The 18,409-nt window shown below is 44.2% G+C and overlaps 1 protein-coding gene across 2 annotated transcripts in view; it reads left to right on the plus strand.

The window, feature by feature from the left end:
- LOC143807118 (polycystin-1-like protein 2) overlaps window positions 1-18,409 on the plus strand; it is a 70,152-nt gene continuing 51,743 nt past the window's right edge. For both annotated transcript variants that reach the window (XM_077288339.1, XM_077288338.1), the window contains exons 1-12: window positions 1-99; window positions 932-1,079; window positions 1,555-1,781; window positions 3,447-3,851; window positions 4,120-4,212; window positions 4,290-4,330; window positions 4,754-4,877; window positions 4,952-5,159; window positions 5,648-5,765; window positions 6,557-6,701; window positions 7,042-7,245; window positions 8,940-9,085. In XM_077288339.1, the coding sequence (XP_077144454.1) occupies window positions 93-99; window positions 932-1,079; window positions 1,555-1,781; window positions 3,447-3,851; window positions 4,120-4,212; window positions 4,290-4,330; window positions 4,754-4,877; window positions 4,952-5,159; window positions 5,648-5,765; window positions 6,557-6,701; window positions 7,042-7,245; window positions 8,940-9,085 (1,866 nt within the window). In that variant the 5' untranslated portion in view covers window positions 1-92. The remainder of the gene's footprint in view (window positions 100-931; window positions 1,080-1,554; window positions 1,782-3,446; window positions 3,852-4,119; window positions 4,213-4,289; window positions 4,331-4,753; window positions 4,878-4,951; window positions 5,160-5,647; window positions 5,766-6,556; window positions 6,702-7,041; window positions 7,246-8,939; window positions 9,086-18,409) is intronic.

Here is an 18,409-nt window from a genome sequence, read left to right on the forward strand (position 1 = left end):
GGCTGCAGGCTTGTCAGATCACCTCGGATGCTGCACAGCTCGGAGATCCCTGTCCTGGGTCTGGTAGTTACCTGTCTGTCTGGTATAGCTGCATGGAAGGTAAGTCCCATGCTCAGGTTATAAAATGAGTTTCAATGCTGTTTCCAAGAATTGGGGACCAAATGGTAATAAAAATCTGCCACCGATGCAGTCTAGATGGATATTTTAATATCAAGAAGATGCAAAGTTGATTATTTCTACGAGGTTTTTGATATTTTACCCATTTAATATAACTAGAATAACCCTTTAAGGTTTTACACAAGTACAGTTGCAAACGTGCAGTGCTTGCAAGCTCTTTCCAGCAGAGAAGCTGCCCAGGTTGCTGGAGCCCACTGTTAGCTCCTGATCCCAGCCAGTTTCAGAGCTGCTGAAGCTGCCTCATATATCGGCTTTGGAGAGAGCACAGTTGCCCCTGGTATTAGCTGTCAATCAACCTGCAACGCACTGCCTCCTGAGGAAGAGGTGAGCCTTAAGCAGGTGAGACAACTCCTTAAAGGGAAAAAAAATGGATGTCAGTTACATCCGAACAAAGATAGAGTGTAGCGGTCAATGATTGTCATCAGGGCTTGCATGACATAATGTCACGTGAGCCCCAGGAGAGCCAGTGCCAACACTGCTGGAACAGCACCTGCACCGGAGGTTAGTAGAAGCTGTTACTTCCGTGGTTGAGAAGAGGTTGTCCGAGTAGTGGACAGCCCATTTAAGATGTCTATAATTAATATGGTAATAATAAATGTCCCCCATTGTTTCAGAAACATTAAGGAAGCCCCTCTGAAAGCCTCTTACCCCCAAATTCATGTTTTTGCATCATGTAAAAAATAAAGGAAAAATAAGAGTTGGTCGTGAGACAGAATGAATACCTTTATTAATCTGACATCTTTATATAATACAGGTTTGAAGCTTGATTTAGTAGATAAGTCCTTTGTTTTGGAAAACGTAACTATTACTATACAATGGCTTCTGCCTGAATACACCGGGAATCTGTCCTGCATCGTGAGCACTGGAGACGGACACAATATTGATCCCTACCAGCCGGATAAGTAAGTCCACACCCTACCATGCAGCCTCAGGAGCCAATATTACCATACTTGCCTGTTGTCGCATGTGAACCATGATTTTTTTTTTGTGTCCTTGGATCTGAATGCAAGAAATAAACGATTATCATATGTCCAAGGCTTCTGTACCATAGGTGGCTACATAATTAACCTTAGCCCCTTTTGCAGCAGCGTTATCAGCGCTGTGTTTAGTTCATATGAAGATTATCATGTCTGCACTCATTAGTTTTATTGCATCACTTCTCTGTAGCGTTATTACTATACATTACTTTATTACTATGTGTCTCATACACACAATATAAATATATAATAAAGGCGAAGTTCTTTAGGTCCAGTCCTCTTAGACTTCTTAAGAAGAAAGGACTACTACGTCACCATCATGGCCCATCACATACTCATTGTAGTCACGTCCAGACACAATCACGCGGACTATGAGTGTGGCCCCTATTTTATCTTTCAGTGTGTCAAGCAGTGTAATTCACAGCTACGCATCTCCCGGAGACTTTACGGTGTTTGTGGAGTGTTCAACGAGCGAATGGCATGTGACGGCGCAGCGAAACATCGTAGTGGAGCAAAGCACCCGCACCCTCAGTGTTACTGGCTGCTTTAGCCATCATGAACCCCCAGATGAAGCCTGTAGATCTGTATATGGTGAAACCTTGTGGATTCAGGTGGAAATGAACAAAGGTACGAGACACGACTTTGATAAACATATGGAGGCATGCAGAGTTTTTTTCATAAAACCCAACTATGTCATGCTCCATTGGCAGAGTAGAAGAATGATTCCCCACTAATCATCCCCACTCCTAGTACATTTATAGGGGCTTCCTGAAAACCCCCGTTCCCTGGGTCCATTCATGAGTCTCCACCACTGCTCCCAATGTCTGCTATTGCCTGCAGTGCTGACATCTCTGCAGCCAATCAGTGACCTCAGGGGCTTGTGCCACCAACTCAGGTTGAGCCACTGAGCTCAGTGATTGGCTGCAGAGATGTCAATATAACATCAGAGCTACCAGTAACATACACCGGGAGCAGTTGTAGAAGACTCAATGCTAGACCTGTGGAAAGTGAGAAAAGCTTCTTTTTTTTTTAAATACACTGAATCCAAAGGACAGGCATTTTCTGAAACCAGAAACCTTTAATGGCACCAATGTTACTATGACTTCCCTTGAGGAATACCGTTAAATCTAGATTTGAGTTCCCAACTACTTGAATACCTGTCGCTGATTTATTAGTATTTTGTTAACTTTGGGATATGTCTTGCCTGGCGAGGTGGATTTTTGAAGCCCTTGGTCCTAATGTACCGTTCTTTTGCAACATGGACAGATGGTGTTGGTGCACCAGAACAGTAGAGTCGGAGGACATCAGTGGCAAAGAATGAATAGGCTGTATAGAAAGGATGCCGTACTGGTGTAGAAAAGTTAGAATAGCGATGACTGATGTAGCAGAGCTGGGACATCGATGCCAGGACTAACAAAGGTGTAGCAGCGTTTGCTGATGTGGCAGTGGTTTAACAATGACCAGGAGAGCAGAGTTGCAGCAGCAGTGACTGATATAGCAGAGCTGCCAACTACCTGAATACTCAGGCATCCACCCACAACCTGAGCTGGGTTTAAATTACCCCGGCAGATGACATTACAGCAAGGGGTCACCATTGGATCAAGGAGCCACCATTGGGGCATGGGGCCACCATTGGAGCAAAGGGCCAGCATTGGGGCATGGGGCCACCATTGGAGCAAGGGGACAGCATTAGGGCAAGGGGCCAACATTGGAGCTAAGAGAGGCGAGAAACACTTTGACGTATATAAATGCCAAAGTTTAAAAATGAAATGAATAATTAAAAGGGCAAAAATATGTGATGACTTTATGTCATCCAGACAATTTCCTCCACACATACTGAATATTAGGGCTCATGCAGACATCCGTCCAACATGGTCTGAGACTGGCCGCGGGACAACCCAACCTGAGCGTGACAGCTTCATATAATTCTATGAGACTGTCATGCAGGGGTCAGGAGACCCATGGCTGGCCGTGCATTGTGGTCCATGCTTGGACCATGTTGGACGGACGACTCCATCATCTTTAAGATCTCTTAGATAAGTGTTGGCCGACATTTAGCCCCCATGCCCTCACTGAATAACATATTCACTCTTGGTTCTGCTGAGCACATGTGTTCTGGATGGGGAAACAGGAGTAAGCATGGAGAGTTATGGAGCCCCTCCACCCAACCTCGTGTCTGTAGGAGGAAGGTGGTAATTGTGGGGTCTGGTAGCTGCTCATTACTATGAGGATTACTTAATTATGACATATTAATTAGATGAAATAGGACTAATCCTGTATTCTTTGATCTAGGCAGTGACACCAACCTCTCCATCGTACACGATAATGTGACTTTAACAGAATCCAGGGTGAAATTTGGAGACCATCCTCATAATATGTCTCTGGACGTTGACTCTCAGAAGCTCATAGGTCCCGGCGTCCACCATCTGCAGATCATTGCATCTAACCACAAACCCTCAGCCCGGCTGAACACCAGCGTGACCATTCGTCTTATTGAGGCCGTATCCGGACTACAAGCTCGCCTTTCTGCCAACACTTTGGAAGCAGGACAGGAATTGCAGATAAACGTGACCATCGCTCATGGCGTACCGGCGGACGTAACGATTGAGATCGCCGGATCGGGAGATGAGATGACGCATTCCGGGCAATGCCTGACCACCCGGCCACATGTCTACAACATCACCATTGGCAGCGCAGGTACGATAGTCCGGTATATGTTTATATTGAAATATTCATTTTATATTATATCTTCGGGACAAGGCGTTATGTAAAACCTGCTGAAATCCTCACCCGAAACGCGTCGTATTTATCAAATGTAGTATTGTAGCTATCTCGGGGCCTTCCGTTACCATTTTGATGCCGCATCGCCGTTTCCGCTTCGATCACTGTGGATTATCCCGCTTTTCGCTCATTTATAATCTCATGTCAGATCTGTCTGTAATAAATGTTACTTTGGTCATTACAGGAGTTTATATGGTCACAGTTATCGCTAGGAACGCAGTATCGAACGTCAGCTCAAACATCGGAAATATTACTGTGGACGAACACATTGAGAAAGGTAATGAAGCCTACTCCATATGGAGGGTGACATGGAATAGGAATTCACTGTTCTTTTTGTGTATTTTTTTAAAATAGAGAAAGAAGGAAAACACGGAAGACGAGATAAAGAGGGAAAGGTGAGTATCTGTCTATTTTACTGCAGCATGCACGATTTGCATCCGGTATTTGGATCGCACTGTAAGTCAATGAGTGGGTGAAAAACATCGGACTGCACTCGGATGACAGTAAGGAGAAAATGGAGAATTTTTTTTCCGTTTTATCAAAATTGGATCAACCTCCAATTACAGTCTGAGATCAAGATCGGACATGTCTCCATGATTTTGCGTGGTCCACAAAAATGAGGGGTCCCATAAGCTATAATACAAGTTCAATACAAGAAAAACTCACATCTGAATAAGACCTAAGGGTCGCCGATTAATTGGAGTTCAGTGGGATGATATTTGCCCATTACGTGGACCGATTGTCCTCCAAATTGTATCAGTGAAAGTGTCAAATCAGCATCCAAAAAACCAAACCCATTTGTTTGACCTATATAACAGGAGATCAAAAAGGAGAGAAAACCGAAGCAGATGTATATAGAACCTCGCAGGCATATCGGCCCCTTTTCCAGTGTTACCCTGCAGTGGCCTGGGAATAATACGGCTAATATCACGTGGACATGCGGTAAGGGACTTTTCTCAAATGTCAGTGATATTGTGATTAATTCTTATAATAACTGCTCTGCTTTCTTCATGTAGGGTCCTGCTGGTCTGGGTGGTCCGAATGTGTGAAGCAAAAACTCATTAACACCAGTTGGTATAAGATGGTGGTCCCTGCGAGCTGCCTCCCACCGCCCAGCAGTGCATTCACTATCCGGGCTATGGTGGCGTATAGTGATGAGGACGCCGTGGAAGACGAGCAATGTTTCTACGTCACCTCCAAGATTCAGCTCCGACCCAAAATCAGGTATGGCTGACGACGTGCATCTATTTCATAATATTTTTTTTTTTAAAGAGGAGGACGAATACCTCTTATATTATATCAGTACGATGTGTAAAGTCCTAAAGGCGGCCATACACGTTGTTGTCCTAAATTGCCAATTAAACAACCATCTGATGTGTATAGAGGTGTCTTGACTTTTCCCCTATGGCAGATATTGCAGAAAGAAGGAAAAAGGTTGGGCATGTCTAATTTCGACATGCCCGATCCTTTGTTCTCTTATAAAATAAATCGCCAGTGACAGCGGCTTTTTCAATTCACTATATATGCTTGGTAAGAAGAACTTTAGAAAGCTTCATTTGACACTGAAAATGGAATTTGTTGACTTGACTTCCGCTCCACGAAAGTAATATAACCTGATATGATCTAAATGCCTTTCTTCATGCGTAAGACATTGACCCATGTATATTTGTATCTTCATAGTTTGTTAAAAATGTCACATTAATCTGTTTCAGATGTGAAATCAACTGCAAAAACGTTAACATTTCGGAGCCGGTGGTGCTCAGTGCTACCTGTGATAACTGTGATGGTGTCACATACAGCTGGTACAGTGATGTGAGCCTTATACAGAAGGTTAGTGTCGCACCTCACACAACATACTATGTGTAAAGGCTGGCTTACAGGGGTAGATTATTGTCCATAATCGAATAAAGAGGACCTATCACCAGGTCAAAACTGGGCAGTTTTTGCTCTTACTTTTTTCTTGCCGCTCCCCTGAGTATTCCTTTTTTGTTTTTTCGTTAAATCTGCCATATGGCTCCAGAGATATTGGCGGTTTTATCCAGTGCAAATGTTTATGGTCAATTCCTAGGGGGCGTGGCTCACAGAAAAAATTAAAAGACACGCCCCAGAGGATCCTGTAAGCACCGCCCTCTTTGTAAAGGCTATAAATGGAGGGGTGGGGGTTATACAGATCAGCCTGACTAGCTGGCACGAGACATCTAGTCCTCCATTGATAAACTCCTACTGATGAAACACTGATTGTGTTGAAACTACAGTAAGCTGCCAATCAGTGCTGCGGGCGGGGCTATATAGATCAGCCTGACTAGCTGCCACGAGACACCTCGTCCTCCACTAATAAACTGCTGATGAAACACTGATTGTATTGAAACTACAATAAGCTGCCAATCAGTGTTGGGGGCGTGGTTATACAGATCAGCCGGACTAGCTGGCACATGATACCTAGTCCTGCAATGATAATCTCTTCCTGATAAAACACTTGGCGTATAAGAAAACTGAATATTTAAGTGTATGAGAAGTCGAGATGTTGAAAGGGAATTATATGAGGTGGCATATGGAAGAGGGTCTCAAAGTATTAACCCCTTTTCGGTCATATCATTTCTTGACTTTGTGCTTGTTTCTAGCCATTGTCTCTTCCCGCTGTTTGCCACCTACGTGATTTCAGAGCCAGTTCTCTTACCCTGCTACAAAGTGACTCCTCCACCCTCGTGCTGAACGGTACATTGCTAAAGGACCACCCTGAAGGTGCGGTCAGAATAAAGCTGATCGGTGAGTGAGAGTTACTTCTTTTATCTTAGATTAAAAGGCTTTTCAAGCTTTTTTTTTTTTTTAAAAAAGGACAACATCTTAATTTTGTCAGATGACAAGAGCAGCATGAAGGGGGTTGTCTGCTTCTTTCTATAACCAAGCCAGCCCCCTTCACCTCCTCACCGCTAGCAACATCTTCCTACTTTCTTTGTTTTCCTTCTCAATTTTTCCACCTGCTAGGAATTTTGCACCCAGAGCTACTGACTTTGTGGCCTCCCCTGATCCCACGCTATGCCACTGGTTGACCTAATATATTATATTGAACTCTTATTGTCTATTGCATCCATTTTTTTTATTCCAGCTAAGACTTCCAATGAATATGGAGAGGATATGATCGTGGTTAGCACCCTGCCGCCTCCAGAGTTGCCAAACTGCACCGTATACCCAAGCGAAGGGTCTGTACTGACCAGCTTCCGGATCTCCTGCTTCTCTCCATGTTCCCTTACCGGCTCCTGCAATCAAGATCAGCGGATCTCTCTCACTTACTGCTTCTACCCTAAGTCCCGTGAGTATGGCGGCATGAACCTCAGACTAGTCCAGGAGGAGAGTCTTTGCCATGGAGCAGTTTGCAACCATTCACGGTATCCCAGGCTTCCTCAGGGGTGCAAGTATGATCTGTAGAACTCCAAATGAAGCAGATATCAAAATTTCCTTCCAACTTAATGTCTGGAAAATGGACCATTTTAGTACGAAGTGGAAAATTAAATTTGAAATTAGTGTCTTTACAGTTCATGCAGTTAATGAAATCCGGCACGTCATCGGTAACAACTCATCAAATCCACACAGGCAAAGAAATCAAGCCATAGTTGTCCATAAATTAAGTTATGTTAAATATAAGATATTAACAGGAAGGTTTTTGCTGTGTAATCCAAGAGCAGCATGATGTAGGGGCAGAGATCCTGATTCCAGTGATATTTCACTTACTAGGCTGTGTGTTGCTGTTTCAATACAATCAATGTTTTATCAGCAGGAGATTAACACTGCAGGACTAGGTTTCTTGTGCCTCTTAGTCAACTGGTCTCTGTATACTCTGCCCCCACCACTGATCGACCGGTTTATTTCAATATATAGTGTACGCAGAAAGCTGCAAATCAGTGGTGTGGGCGGGGTTATACAGGGCACAGCTTTCACAGAACTGCTTGATCTGCGGCAGAGGAAAGACTAATTTTTATCAAAAATGTATCAAGTAGCACAGTACACATATACCACATTTGGAATATATGTTACATGGGGGGAAGTCACAATGAAAAAACGTATAAATCAGGAATTTTGGTTGCTGATAGATGGGATCACTTTCTCCCCTTCTTCAGCAGTTTTGTTTGTTACATGGTGGGAAGAGGTTTTTATTTTCAATGATAATAATTCTTTAATACCCAATTCAATTTGGTATGGCCGCTACGTAGACGACATTCTCATCATCTTGGACGCGGCGGCCCTACTGGATTTCATTAGCGACATTAACTGTGATGACTTCAATTTAAAATGTATTTTTTCACTTCCTAGTAAAATGCTCCATTTTCTAGACTTTAAGAAGGAAGGAAATTCTGAAACCTGCTCCATTTCACGTTCTACGTTTCGTACGGCAGTAAGTGGTGACACAATCCTACAAGCCATCAGCTGCCATCCAATCCATATAATTAAGTCCATCACTTATGGTTAATTCTTAAAAGCTAGATGAATTAGTCCTGAGAACTGACCACTTGATCTGTTATGGCATAGAAATAGTCACGTGTCCGGAGAGGGGCAGCAATTGGCAAAAGAAGCCGTTATTACGTGAAATATATTGGATTTTAGTTCCAGGAGTCACGCCGATCTGCTGTTATCAGCCCTAGCATCAATCCGGATGTAAGCCAGTATTCTCTGTAGTAGCCACTGCCGGGTCCTGCAGATCAGCTCCTATTGGTGAGAGCTCTGTTCACTGTTTACATCCCTCCACCACCTGAGCAGTGATTATGGGGGGTGCTAAGTGTCGGACCCCACCGATCTGATATTGATGACCCATCCTTGGCATGGGTCATCAATATAATTAGCAGGGACAGCTCCTTTAAGGATACATCTTTTGGAAAGGGGTGGTTATAGTGCTCAGGCACCCCATTACAGGCAGAAGGAGGGACAGTCACTGTCAATTGAACTTTAGTCAAAATTTCAATTTTCAAAAATTTGAAATAGTCAAAAATCTTTACGTGTTCTGTGTTCCAGAATCTCAGCTGTACTGTGGCCCAAACCCAGAACTTCCAAATGTATATTTACCTCTCGGAGAAGAAGAATACGACTTCCTATTAACCATCACCGTGACTGTCACAAATAACTTTGGTGATTCAGTCAGTACCACGGTGAAAGCAAAGGTGAAATAATCAACAATTTAATTTAAATGTTGTTTTTTATTATAATTATTTTGCAGACATTTATTATTATTTTTATTTTAGCTGATACTTTAGAAATCACGCATTGGCTAAATGTATTCTCCACCCAATCCATCTGCATCTCTTAAAAGTCCAAGGATGAAAATTAAAAGTCCAGGAATGAATTCCAGGGTGGCTTTCATAAAGGGAGTAACAACTCCTTCCACCTACATTTTATATATATTCCAACTATCTAATTGGAAGCATAGCTGCAGGGAGAAAGTGAGGTTTTATTCTCCCTGCAGCTACCAGTGATTGGAGTGGTGAAGGGAGCTGTGAACAATCACCGCTCACTACACAGTGCGCACGCTGTAATCACTCCTCTGCTGTTTGATTGTCAGCCTGCTCCACACACACACTGCACACACACACATTGCACACACACACATTGCACACACAGCAGACTGTCAATCAAAGTGCCAGTGAGTGATTATAGCATGCTCACAGTAAAGTGAGTGGTGGAAGCAAGGGGATGCAGGGAGAATAAAACCTAATTTTCTCCCTGTAGCCGCACTTCCAATAAACTCTATTTACCTGCTGATTAACCCTATTTTTTCATTTCTAGTTGACAGTTTTGACACATTTTAAAGGGTTAATGTAATTTATTCCTTGTGCAATGAAAATATTATACAATTTTCCAATTTACTTTCTGACTCAATTCCCTGTGTGCTTTATTGTTGTTGTTGTTCTTTAGATCTCTGCTTGCTTTCATTTAATAGAAACTGTCATGATTTACTTCCAGTGGATTAAAGCCTGTCCTGGTCATGTGATGGGCAGACTGTTTTTTTATTATGGGCCCTGTGAGGTTTGCATAGTCCCCTTGCCCCCACTGTAGGTACTTCCGGAAAAGAATATTCACATTATGTGGTGTAATCACAGCTTATTGACAAGGAAAAACTGAAAATCGCAAAATCACTGAAAAACATTGTGGTTTCGTCAAAATCACAGCCAAAAATTGAGTATATTACCACGATTTAGAGGGACTGGCGTCAATAAACCACAGCAGAAATTGACATTGGCTAATCAATTTTCTCTGCGGATTTTCTCTGTTGTGAAATATTACGCAGCACGCAAATCAGCAGCATAAAATCCCATCTTTTATTTGTGTGGTGGAAATATTCCCTAAATATAAATCCAGCGAGGGGGGGGCGCGTGGCCTGGCTATGGAGGAGTGAGGACACACTTCACCTCAGCTCTCTTCTCCGGGCCGAGAATCAGCCGATTGTGAACTCCCTGGGGCGTTTTGCTCAGAACATGAGCTGTAGGAGAAAGGGGAGATCAGCCTGCAGCAGATCCAAGAGCCTCTCATCCAGCAACAGAGGCATACAGAACTTTCTTCTGGGAACCCCGGCCAGTAAGGGTTGCAAAAACATGGCCGCCGCCCCCTCCAGCTATGCAGCTGCCTTGGGGCTACAGGAGAGGAGGTGAGAGCCAGAGAAGGAGAGTGAGATCTTGTACAGACTTCAGCTCCCATACCATCACTCAGTGCTGCAGGAGTTCAAACAAGGAGGTCGTCTAAGCAGCCACAGAGCACAGCACAGAGGGATGGGCTGCTGTCTCCCTTCACCATGAATGATGACCAGGACTGGAACAGCACAGACATGGACGCACAAGGTACACTGATGGCAGCTGGTCATTCTAGCCAGACTCAGACATGGCATGCAGAATCTGGGTGGGGGTTAACCCTTGATGAGACCCAGAGACAAAAAGGGTGTTCTGAGGAACTGCCTCCCCCCTCACTTTCACCAGAGTGCACTACAATCCCCAGCGGTGCAGCAGGAGCTAATTCCCCTTTGGAGGAGACTGCGGCTTCTCCTGCTCATCCCAGGGGAGGGGACACACATTCCTCTGCCATACAAGCCTCAGGAGTTGTAGCAGAGCTGACTCAGCTACGAACCAGGCTAACAGCTATTCCTACAAGAGAGGACATGGAGACATACATAACACGGCTGGAGCAGGCTTGCAGGTCAGAATTGAATACTCTGCGCACTGAAGTTAAACAAGTAGATACTCAGGTCCAGGACCATACTAACAGAATCCAAGATATTGAAAGGAAGATGCTTTCTCATCAGAAGTCACTAGACACATACTCCAGCCAGCTTCACAACCTGATAGAAGCCCAGGATGATGCAGAAAACAGGGGAAGGGGCAAAAATCTGAGGATACGGGGTCTACCTGAGTCAGTAGAATCTAAAGATCTTTCTCACACATTGAAATGCATTTTCAGCAGAATTCTGGGTGAGCCTCCTGAGAAGGAGATTGAATTGGACAGAGCTCATAGAGCACTTGGCCCCAGAGCATCTGACCCAGACCGTCCACGGGACGTGATATGCCGCATTCATCACTATGTACAAAAAGAAGCCATCCTGCAGAGGCTCAGAGATGGATCCTCTGCTCTATTCCAAGGATCAAAGATTCTAATCCTACCGGACCTGTCCCGCCTTAATTTGCAAAGAAGAAGAGCATTGAGACCTCTCTTGGATTTGCTTCGAGATCATAACTTGCCGCATAGCTGGGGGTTTCCATTCCGTTTGCAGGTCTGTCATGCGGGCCGCATGCATATCCTCAGGTCCCCATCGGACATTGCATCATTTACACCAACCTTGAACCTCCCTCGGATTGAAATTATGGACTGGCCTACTATTCCAGTGGAGGCCTTTGGTGGGTTAAACCAACGTCTGCCGAGGGCCACTCAACGCTGGGGCAGGAGGGGGCGGGAATCTTTCCCTCCTCCTTGAGATCTGTGGTCTGGGGATGATTTCCTTTCAAAATTAATGCACTATTCTGATATGCAATAATATGTGTCCATGTTTTGCTTTCAGATACTGGTTGTGGAATGTTGCTCCAGTTATTTTTATTTGTAACCATCATCAGGTTATTAATGTTTTCTTCACCCTGGGGCTTGTTGACCTTCTCCCCCTTCCCTAGACATAGATAACAGGTTAATAATAGTCTTGGGCGAGGGAGGGTCCTGGGGCTTATATTCTGATTATTTGACTATACTCTGTTCTCCTTGGTTTTTACATGGGGGGGCGGTGGCATATAGGGGGCAGATTTAGCTCTGGTGTCGTCTTGGCCTGGTGAGGCCTCTATGGAAAGCATAGTCCCCACGAATTCACGTCACATTGTTGGACGTTAAACAATTTTCCCAACAATACTTGTGCACTTCGCACATCCTTTGGTACATGTTCTTTTGTATCTTAGTATACTCACTCTAACCTAGTTAGTACGTTTGTCTGTTTTCTTCCCTTACATTTTTATTCTTTCCCCTGCTGACTCTTCTTTTATATTTTCCTTTCTCTTCCCTCTACTCACTCCTGTGTCTGCTTCTGTCCCTTCTTCTTTCCTCCCCCTCCCATAAATTTTTTATTATTATTTTTTTATTATTTATTTATTTGTTTATTTTCCTTTTTTTTTCCCCTTTTTTCTTTTTCTTTTTCTTCTTTCTCTCCCTTTTCCTCCTCTGTTTATAAAGTACTTTACCATTACCATGGAATGGATTAACATAGGATCCATCAACGCCCGAGGGATGAATGTCCCTCAGAAAAGGTCCCAGATCTTGTATGATATGCATAAAAAGCGGACTCACATCCTACTGCTCCAAGAGACTCATTTCAAGGCTGGCTGTCTCCCCACCCTGAAGGATCGATATTATTGCTCTTGGTTTCACAGCCCTAACCCCGACTCAAAGTCAAAAGGGGTCTCAATAGCCCTACATAAGTCATTGGTCCATTCAGTCCTGGATTCTAGAATTGTCCCAGAAGGCAGGTACATTCTCCTAAAACTTCGCATTAACTCAATGGTATTCACCTTAGCTAATTGGTACCTACCCAATAAAGATTCGACTTTAGCTTGTTCCGCTATTCTGTCGCTCCTGTTGGATTTCAGGGAGGGGACTCTGATTGCAGGCGGTGACTTCAATTTTACCCTTGATCCAGAGGTGGATACTTCATCTCAGCGTCATTTCCTGCCCCGTAGACGTATCAATGCTTTTAAACGTAGGATTCAGAACCTATGCCTGGTAGATGCCTGGAGAGTCCTGCATCCTACGGATAGGGACTATACGTATTACTCCCCGACTCACTCTTCATACAGCCGCATAGATATGCTGTTAATAAGCCAGCATGCTCTGACCTGGCAAGCCCAGGCTTCTATTGGTCACATTGCCTGGTCGGACCATGCTCCGGTGTTTCTCCATCCTATCCCACCAAATGGCCTTCATCGACCATGGACATGGCGTCTCAACGATAACTTACTTAAAGACCCTCTATGCACTTTGGAGATTAGGAAGTCTATCTCAGAATTTCTAGAAATCCATGAACGTGACCAGACGTCCCTTCCTAACCAGTGGGAAACACGTAAGTGTGTTATAAGGGGTCTTTTGATTAAGCATGGCTCTAGATTGAAAAAAGAAAGGGCCTCTCCAGTCTGCTCCAGCAGAGTAATACATTGGAATCCTCACATAAACAATCTTTATCCTCTTCTGTGTACGCGGACCTGTTAAAAGCAAGGGAGGAGCTTAGGGTCCTACTGGATCAAAAATATTCCCTTCAAAAAATCAGATTTCATCGATTTATGTATGAACATGCGGATAAATGTGGCAGGGCATTGGCTAGGGTGCTACATCCCAGAAGGGACACTAGTTATATCCCACAATCATGCAGATCGGGGGGGGGGGGGGCCCGCACACAGGATCCAACCCAAATTACCGAATCCTTTCGAGCTTATTATAGTGACCTTTATAATATTAAGGGAGAATTCAGGGACATGTCAGCTTCATCTCTTCACCTTAAAATAAACGACTAAATCAGACAAAACGCCCTTCCAGCTGTCCATCCTGAACTCGCAGACTCTCTGGAGGAGGACTTTTCAGAGGAAGAGATTTCTGCCATTATTTAATCAAATCCTGTGGGAAAGAGCCCAGGGCCTGATGGGCTCACACCAAAATTTTATAAGGTATTTAGCGAACAGCTTGTCCCTTTCCTAACAAAAGTCTTCAGTTCTGTGTCAGAGGGATCCCTGTTGTGAATTTGGTTTCTGGGCTCCCCCGGTGGTTACTGGTGGTACTGAACTTGTGTGCTTCATCTCCTCTGTTCACCTGTTTCCATCAGGATGTGGGAGTTTCTATTTAGCCTTGCTCCTCAGTCATTTCTATGCCGGCCAACAATGTTACCAGAAGCCTTTCTGTTGCATGTTCCTGCTCCTAGACTACTATCAGCTAAGTTGGACTTGTAGTCCTAAGATTGTTTTGCATTTTTGTTCCAGTTCTCTGTTTTTGAATATTTCTGAGGCTGGAAGCTCTTGTGAGCTGAAATTGCCACTCTGGTGTCATGAGTTGATATTAGAGTCTTAAAGTAATTTCAGGATGGTGTTTTGAAAGGGTTTTCAGCTGACTGTGAAGTTCCCTTTTCTGTCTTCCTACTATCTAGTAAGCGGACCTCAATTTGCTAAACCTATCTTCATACTTCGTATGTCATTTTCCTCTAAAATCACCGACAATATATGTGGGGGCTACTGTCTGCCTTTTGGGGAAAATTTCTCTAGAGGTAAGCCAGGTCTGTATTTTCCTCTGCTAGGGTCAGTCAGTCCTCCGGCTGGCGCTGGGCGTCTAGGGATAAAACGTAGACACGCTACCCGGCCACTGTTAGTTGTGCGGTAGGTTTAGCTCACAGTCAGCTCGAGTTCCCATCTTCCAAGAGCTAGTCCTTTTGTATGCTTTACTACGGTCTCTTGCCATTGAGAACCATGACAGTTTGGCCGGCCAAGAGTTAAAATAATTGGCAGAAGAAAGGAGAGAAAAGAAGTCTGCAGAGAATTTTTTTTTTTTTTTTCTGAGTTTGCTCATTAGTTGATTCACTTGCATCTCTGCTTACTGCAGCCTTCGTCTCTCTCTCCTTCTAATCCTTGAATGGTTCTGATTTCACCTGATTAAAATGGATCCTCAGAGTTTAGCTATTGGTTTGGATAATCTCGCTATGAAGGTTCAAAGTTTACAGGATTTTGTAATTCATGCTCCTATATCTGAACCTAGAATTCCTTTACCTGAATTTTTCTCCGGGGATAGATCTCGCTTCCAGAATTTCAAACATAATTGTAAATTATTTTTGTCTCTGAGATCTCGCTCCGCTGGAGATCCTGCACAGCAGGTCAGGATTGTAATTTCCTTGCTCCGGGGCGACCCTCAGGATTGGGCATTTGCTTTGGCACCAGGGGATCCTGCGTTGCTCAATGTGGATGCGTTTTTCCTGGCTTTGGGGTTGCTTTATGAGGAACCTCATTTAGAGATTCAGGCTGAAAAAGCCTTGATGGCCCTGTCTCAAGGGCAAGATGAGGTTGAAATATACTGCCAAAAATTTCGTAAGTGGTCTGTGCTTACTCAGTGGAATGAGTGCGCCCTGGCGGCGAATTTCAGAGAGGGTCTCTCTGATGCCATTAAAGATGTTATGGTGGGGTTCCCTGTGCCTACAGGTCTGAATGAGTCCATGACAATGGCTATTCAGATTGATCGGCGTTTGCGGGAGCGCAAACCTGTGCACCATTTGGCGGTGTCTACTGAGAAGGCGCCAGAGATTATGCAATGTGATAGAATTCTGTCCAGAAGCGAACGACAGAATTTTAGGCGAAAAAATGGGTTATGCTTCTATTGTGGTGATTCAACTCATGTTATATCAGCATGCTCTAAACGTACTAAGAAGGTTGATAAGTCTGTTTCAATTGGCACTTTACAGTCTAAGTTTATTCTATCTGTGACCCTGATTTGCTCTTTATCGTCTATTACCGCGGACGCCTATGTCGACTCTGGCGCCGCTTTGAGTCTTATGGATTGGTCCTTTGCCAAACGCTGTGGGTTTAATTTAGAGCCTCTGGAAGTTCCTATACCTCTGAAGGGTATTGACTCCACGCCATTGGCTAGTAATAAACCACAATACTGGACACAAGTAACTATGCGTATTAATCCGGATCACCAGGAGATTATTCGCTTCCTTGTGTTGTATAATCTACATGATGTGTTGGTGCTTGGATTGCCATGGCTGCAATCTCATAACCCAGTCCTCGACTGGAAAGCAATGTCTGTGTTAAGCTGGGGATGTCAGGGGACTCATGGGGACGTACCTTTGGTTTCCATTTCGTCATCTATTCCCTCTGAGATTCCGGAATTTTTATCTGATTATCGTGACGTTTTTGAGGAGCCTAAACTTGGTTCACTACCTCCGCACAGAGATTGCGATTGTACTATAGATCTGATTCCGGGCAGTAAGTTTCCAAAGGGTCGTTTATTTAATCTATCTGTGCCTGAACATGCTGCTATGCGGGAATATATTAAGGAGTCCTTGGAAAAGGGACATATTTGTCCTTCGTCATCTCCCTTAGGAGCCGGTTTTTTCTTTGTATCTAAAAAAGATGGCTCTTTGAGGCCGTGTATTGATTATCGGCTTTTGAATAAAATCACGGTTAAATATCAGTATCCTTTGCCACTGCTTACTGATTTGTTTGCTCGAATAAAGGGGGCCAAGTGGTTCTCTAAGATTGATCTTCGTGGGGGGTATAATTTAGTGCGAATTAAGCAGGGGGATGAGTGGAAAACCGCATTTAATACGCCTGAGGGCCATTTTGAGTATTTGGTAATGCCTTTTGGTCTTTCAAATGCCCCTTCAGTCTTTCAGTCTTTTATGCATGACATTTTCCGTGAATATTTGGATAAATTTATGATTGTGTATCTGGATGATATTTTGATTTTTTTCGGATGACTGGGACTCTCATGTCCAACAGGTCAGGAGGGTTTTTCAGGTTTTGCGCTCTAATTCCTTGTGTGTAAAGGGTTCTAAGTGTGTTTTTGGGGTTCAAAAGATTTCGTTTTTGGGGTACATTTTTTCCCCCTCTTCCATTGAGATGGACCCTGTCAAGGTTCAGGCTATTTGTGATTGGACGCAACCCTCTTCTCTTAAGAGCCTTCAGAAGTTTTTGGGCTTTGCTAATTTTTATCGTCGATTTATAACTGGTTTTTCTGATGTTGCTAAGCCGTTGACTGATTTGACTAAGAAGGGTGCTGATGTTGCTGATTGGTCCCCTGCTGCTGTGGAGGCCTTTCGGGAGCTTAAGCGCCGCTTTTCTTCCGCCCCTGTATTGCGTCAGCCTGATGTTACTCTTCCTTTTCAGGTTGAGGTCGACGCTTCAGAAATCGGAGCTGGGGCGGTTTTGTCGCAGAAAAGTTCCGACTGCTCCGTGATGAGACCTTGCGCGTTCTTTTCTCGTAAATTTTCGCCCGCTGAGCGAAATTATGATATTGGTAATCGGGAGCTCTTGGCTATGAAGTGGGCTTTTGAGGAGTGGCGTGATTGGCTTGAGGGGGCTAGACATCAGGTGGTGGTATTGACCGACCACAAGAATTTGATTTATCTTGAGTCTGCCAGGCGCCTGAATCCTAGACAGGCGCGCTGGTCGTTATTTTTCTCTCGGTTTAATTTTGTGGTTTCTTACCTACCGGGTTCTAAAAATGTGAAGGCGGATGCCCTTTCTAGGAGTTTTGAGCCTGATTCCCCTGGTAATTCTGAACCTACAGGTATCCTTAAGGATGGAGTGATATTATCTGCTGTTTCCCCAGACTTGCGACGGGTCTTGCAGGAGTTTCAGGCGGATAGACCTGATCGTTGCCCGCCTGGTAGACTGTTTGTTCCGGATGATTGGACCAGTAGAGTCATCTCGGAGGTCCATTCTTCTGCGTTAGCTGGTCATCCTGGAATCTTTGGTACCAGGGATTTGGTGGCTAGGTCCTTCTGGTGGCCTTCCCTGTCGCGAGATGTGCGAGGTTTTGTGCAGTCTTGTGATGTTTGTGCTCGGGCCAAGCCTTGTTGTTCTCGGGCTAGTGGATTGTTGTTATCTTTGCCTATTCCGAAGAGGCCTTGGACTCACATCTCCATGGATTTTATTTCTGATCTCCCTGTTTCTCAGAAGATGTCTGTCATCTGGGTGGTGTGTGACCGTTTCTCTAAGATGGTCCATTTGGTCCCCTTGCCTAAATTGCCTTCCTCATCCGAGCTGGTTCCTCTGTTTTTTCAAAATGTGATTCGCTTGCATGGTATTCCGGAGAATATCGTTTCTGACAGGGGAACCCAATTCGTGTCTAGATTTTGGCGAGCGTTCTGTGCTAGGATGGGCATTGATTTGTCTTTTTCGTCTGCTTTCCATCCTCAGACTAATGGCCAGACCGAGCGAACTAATCAGACCTTGGAGACTTATTTGAGGTGTTTTGTGTCTGCGGATCAGGAT

Source organism: Ranitomeya variabilis, chromosome 2 (assembly GCF_051348905.1).
Source record: "Ranitomeya variabilis isolate aRanVar5 chromosome 2, aRanVar5.hap1, whole genome shotgun sequence".
NCBI lineage: Eukaryota > Metazoa > Chordata > Amphibia > Anura > Dendrobatidae > Ranitomeya > Ranitomeya variabilis.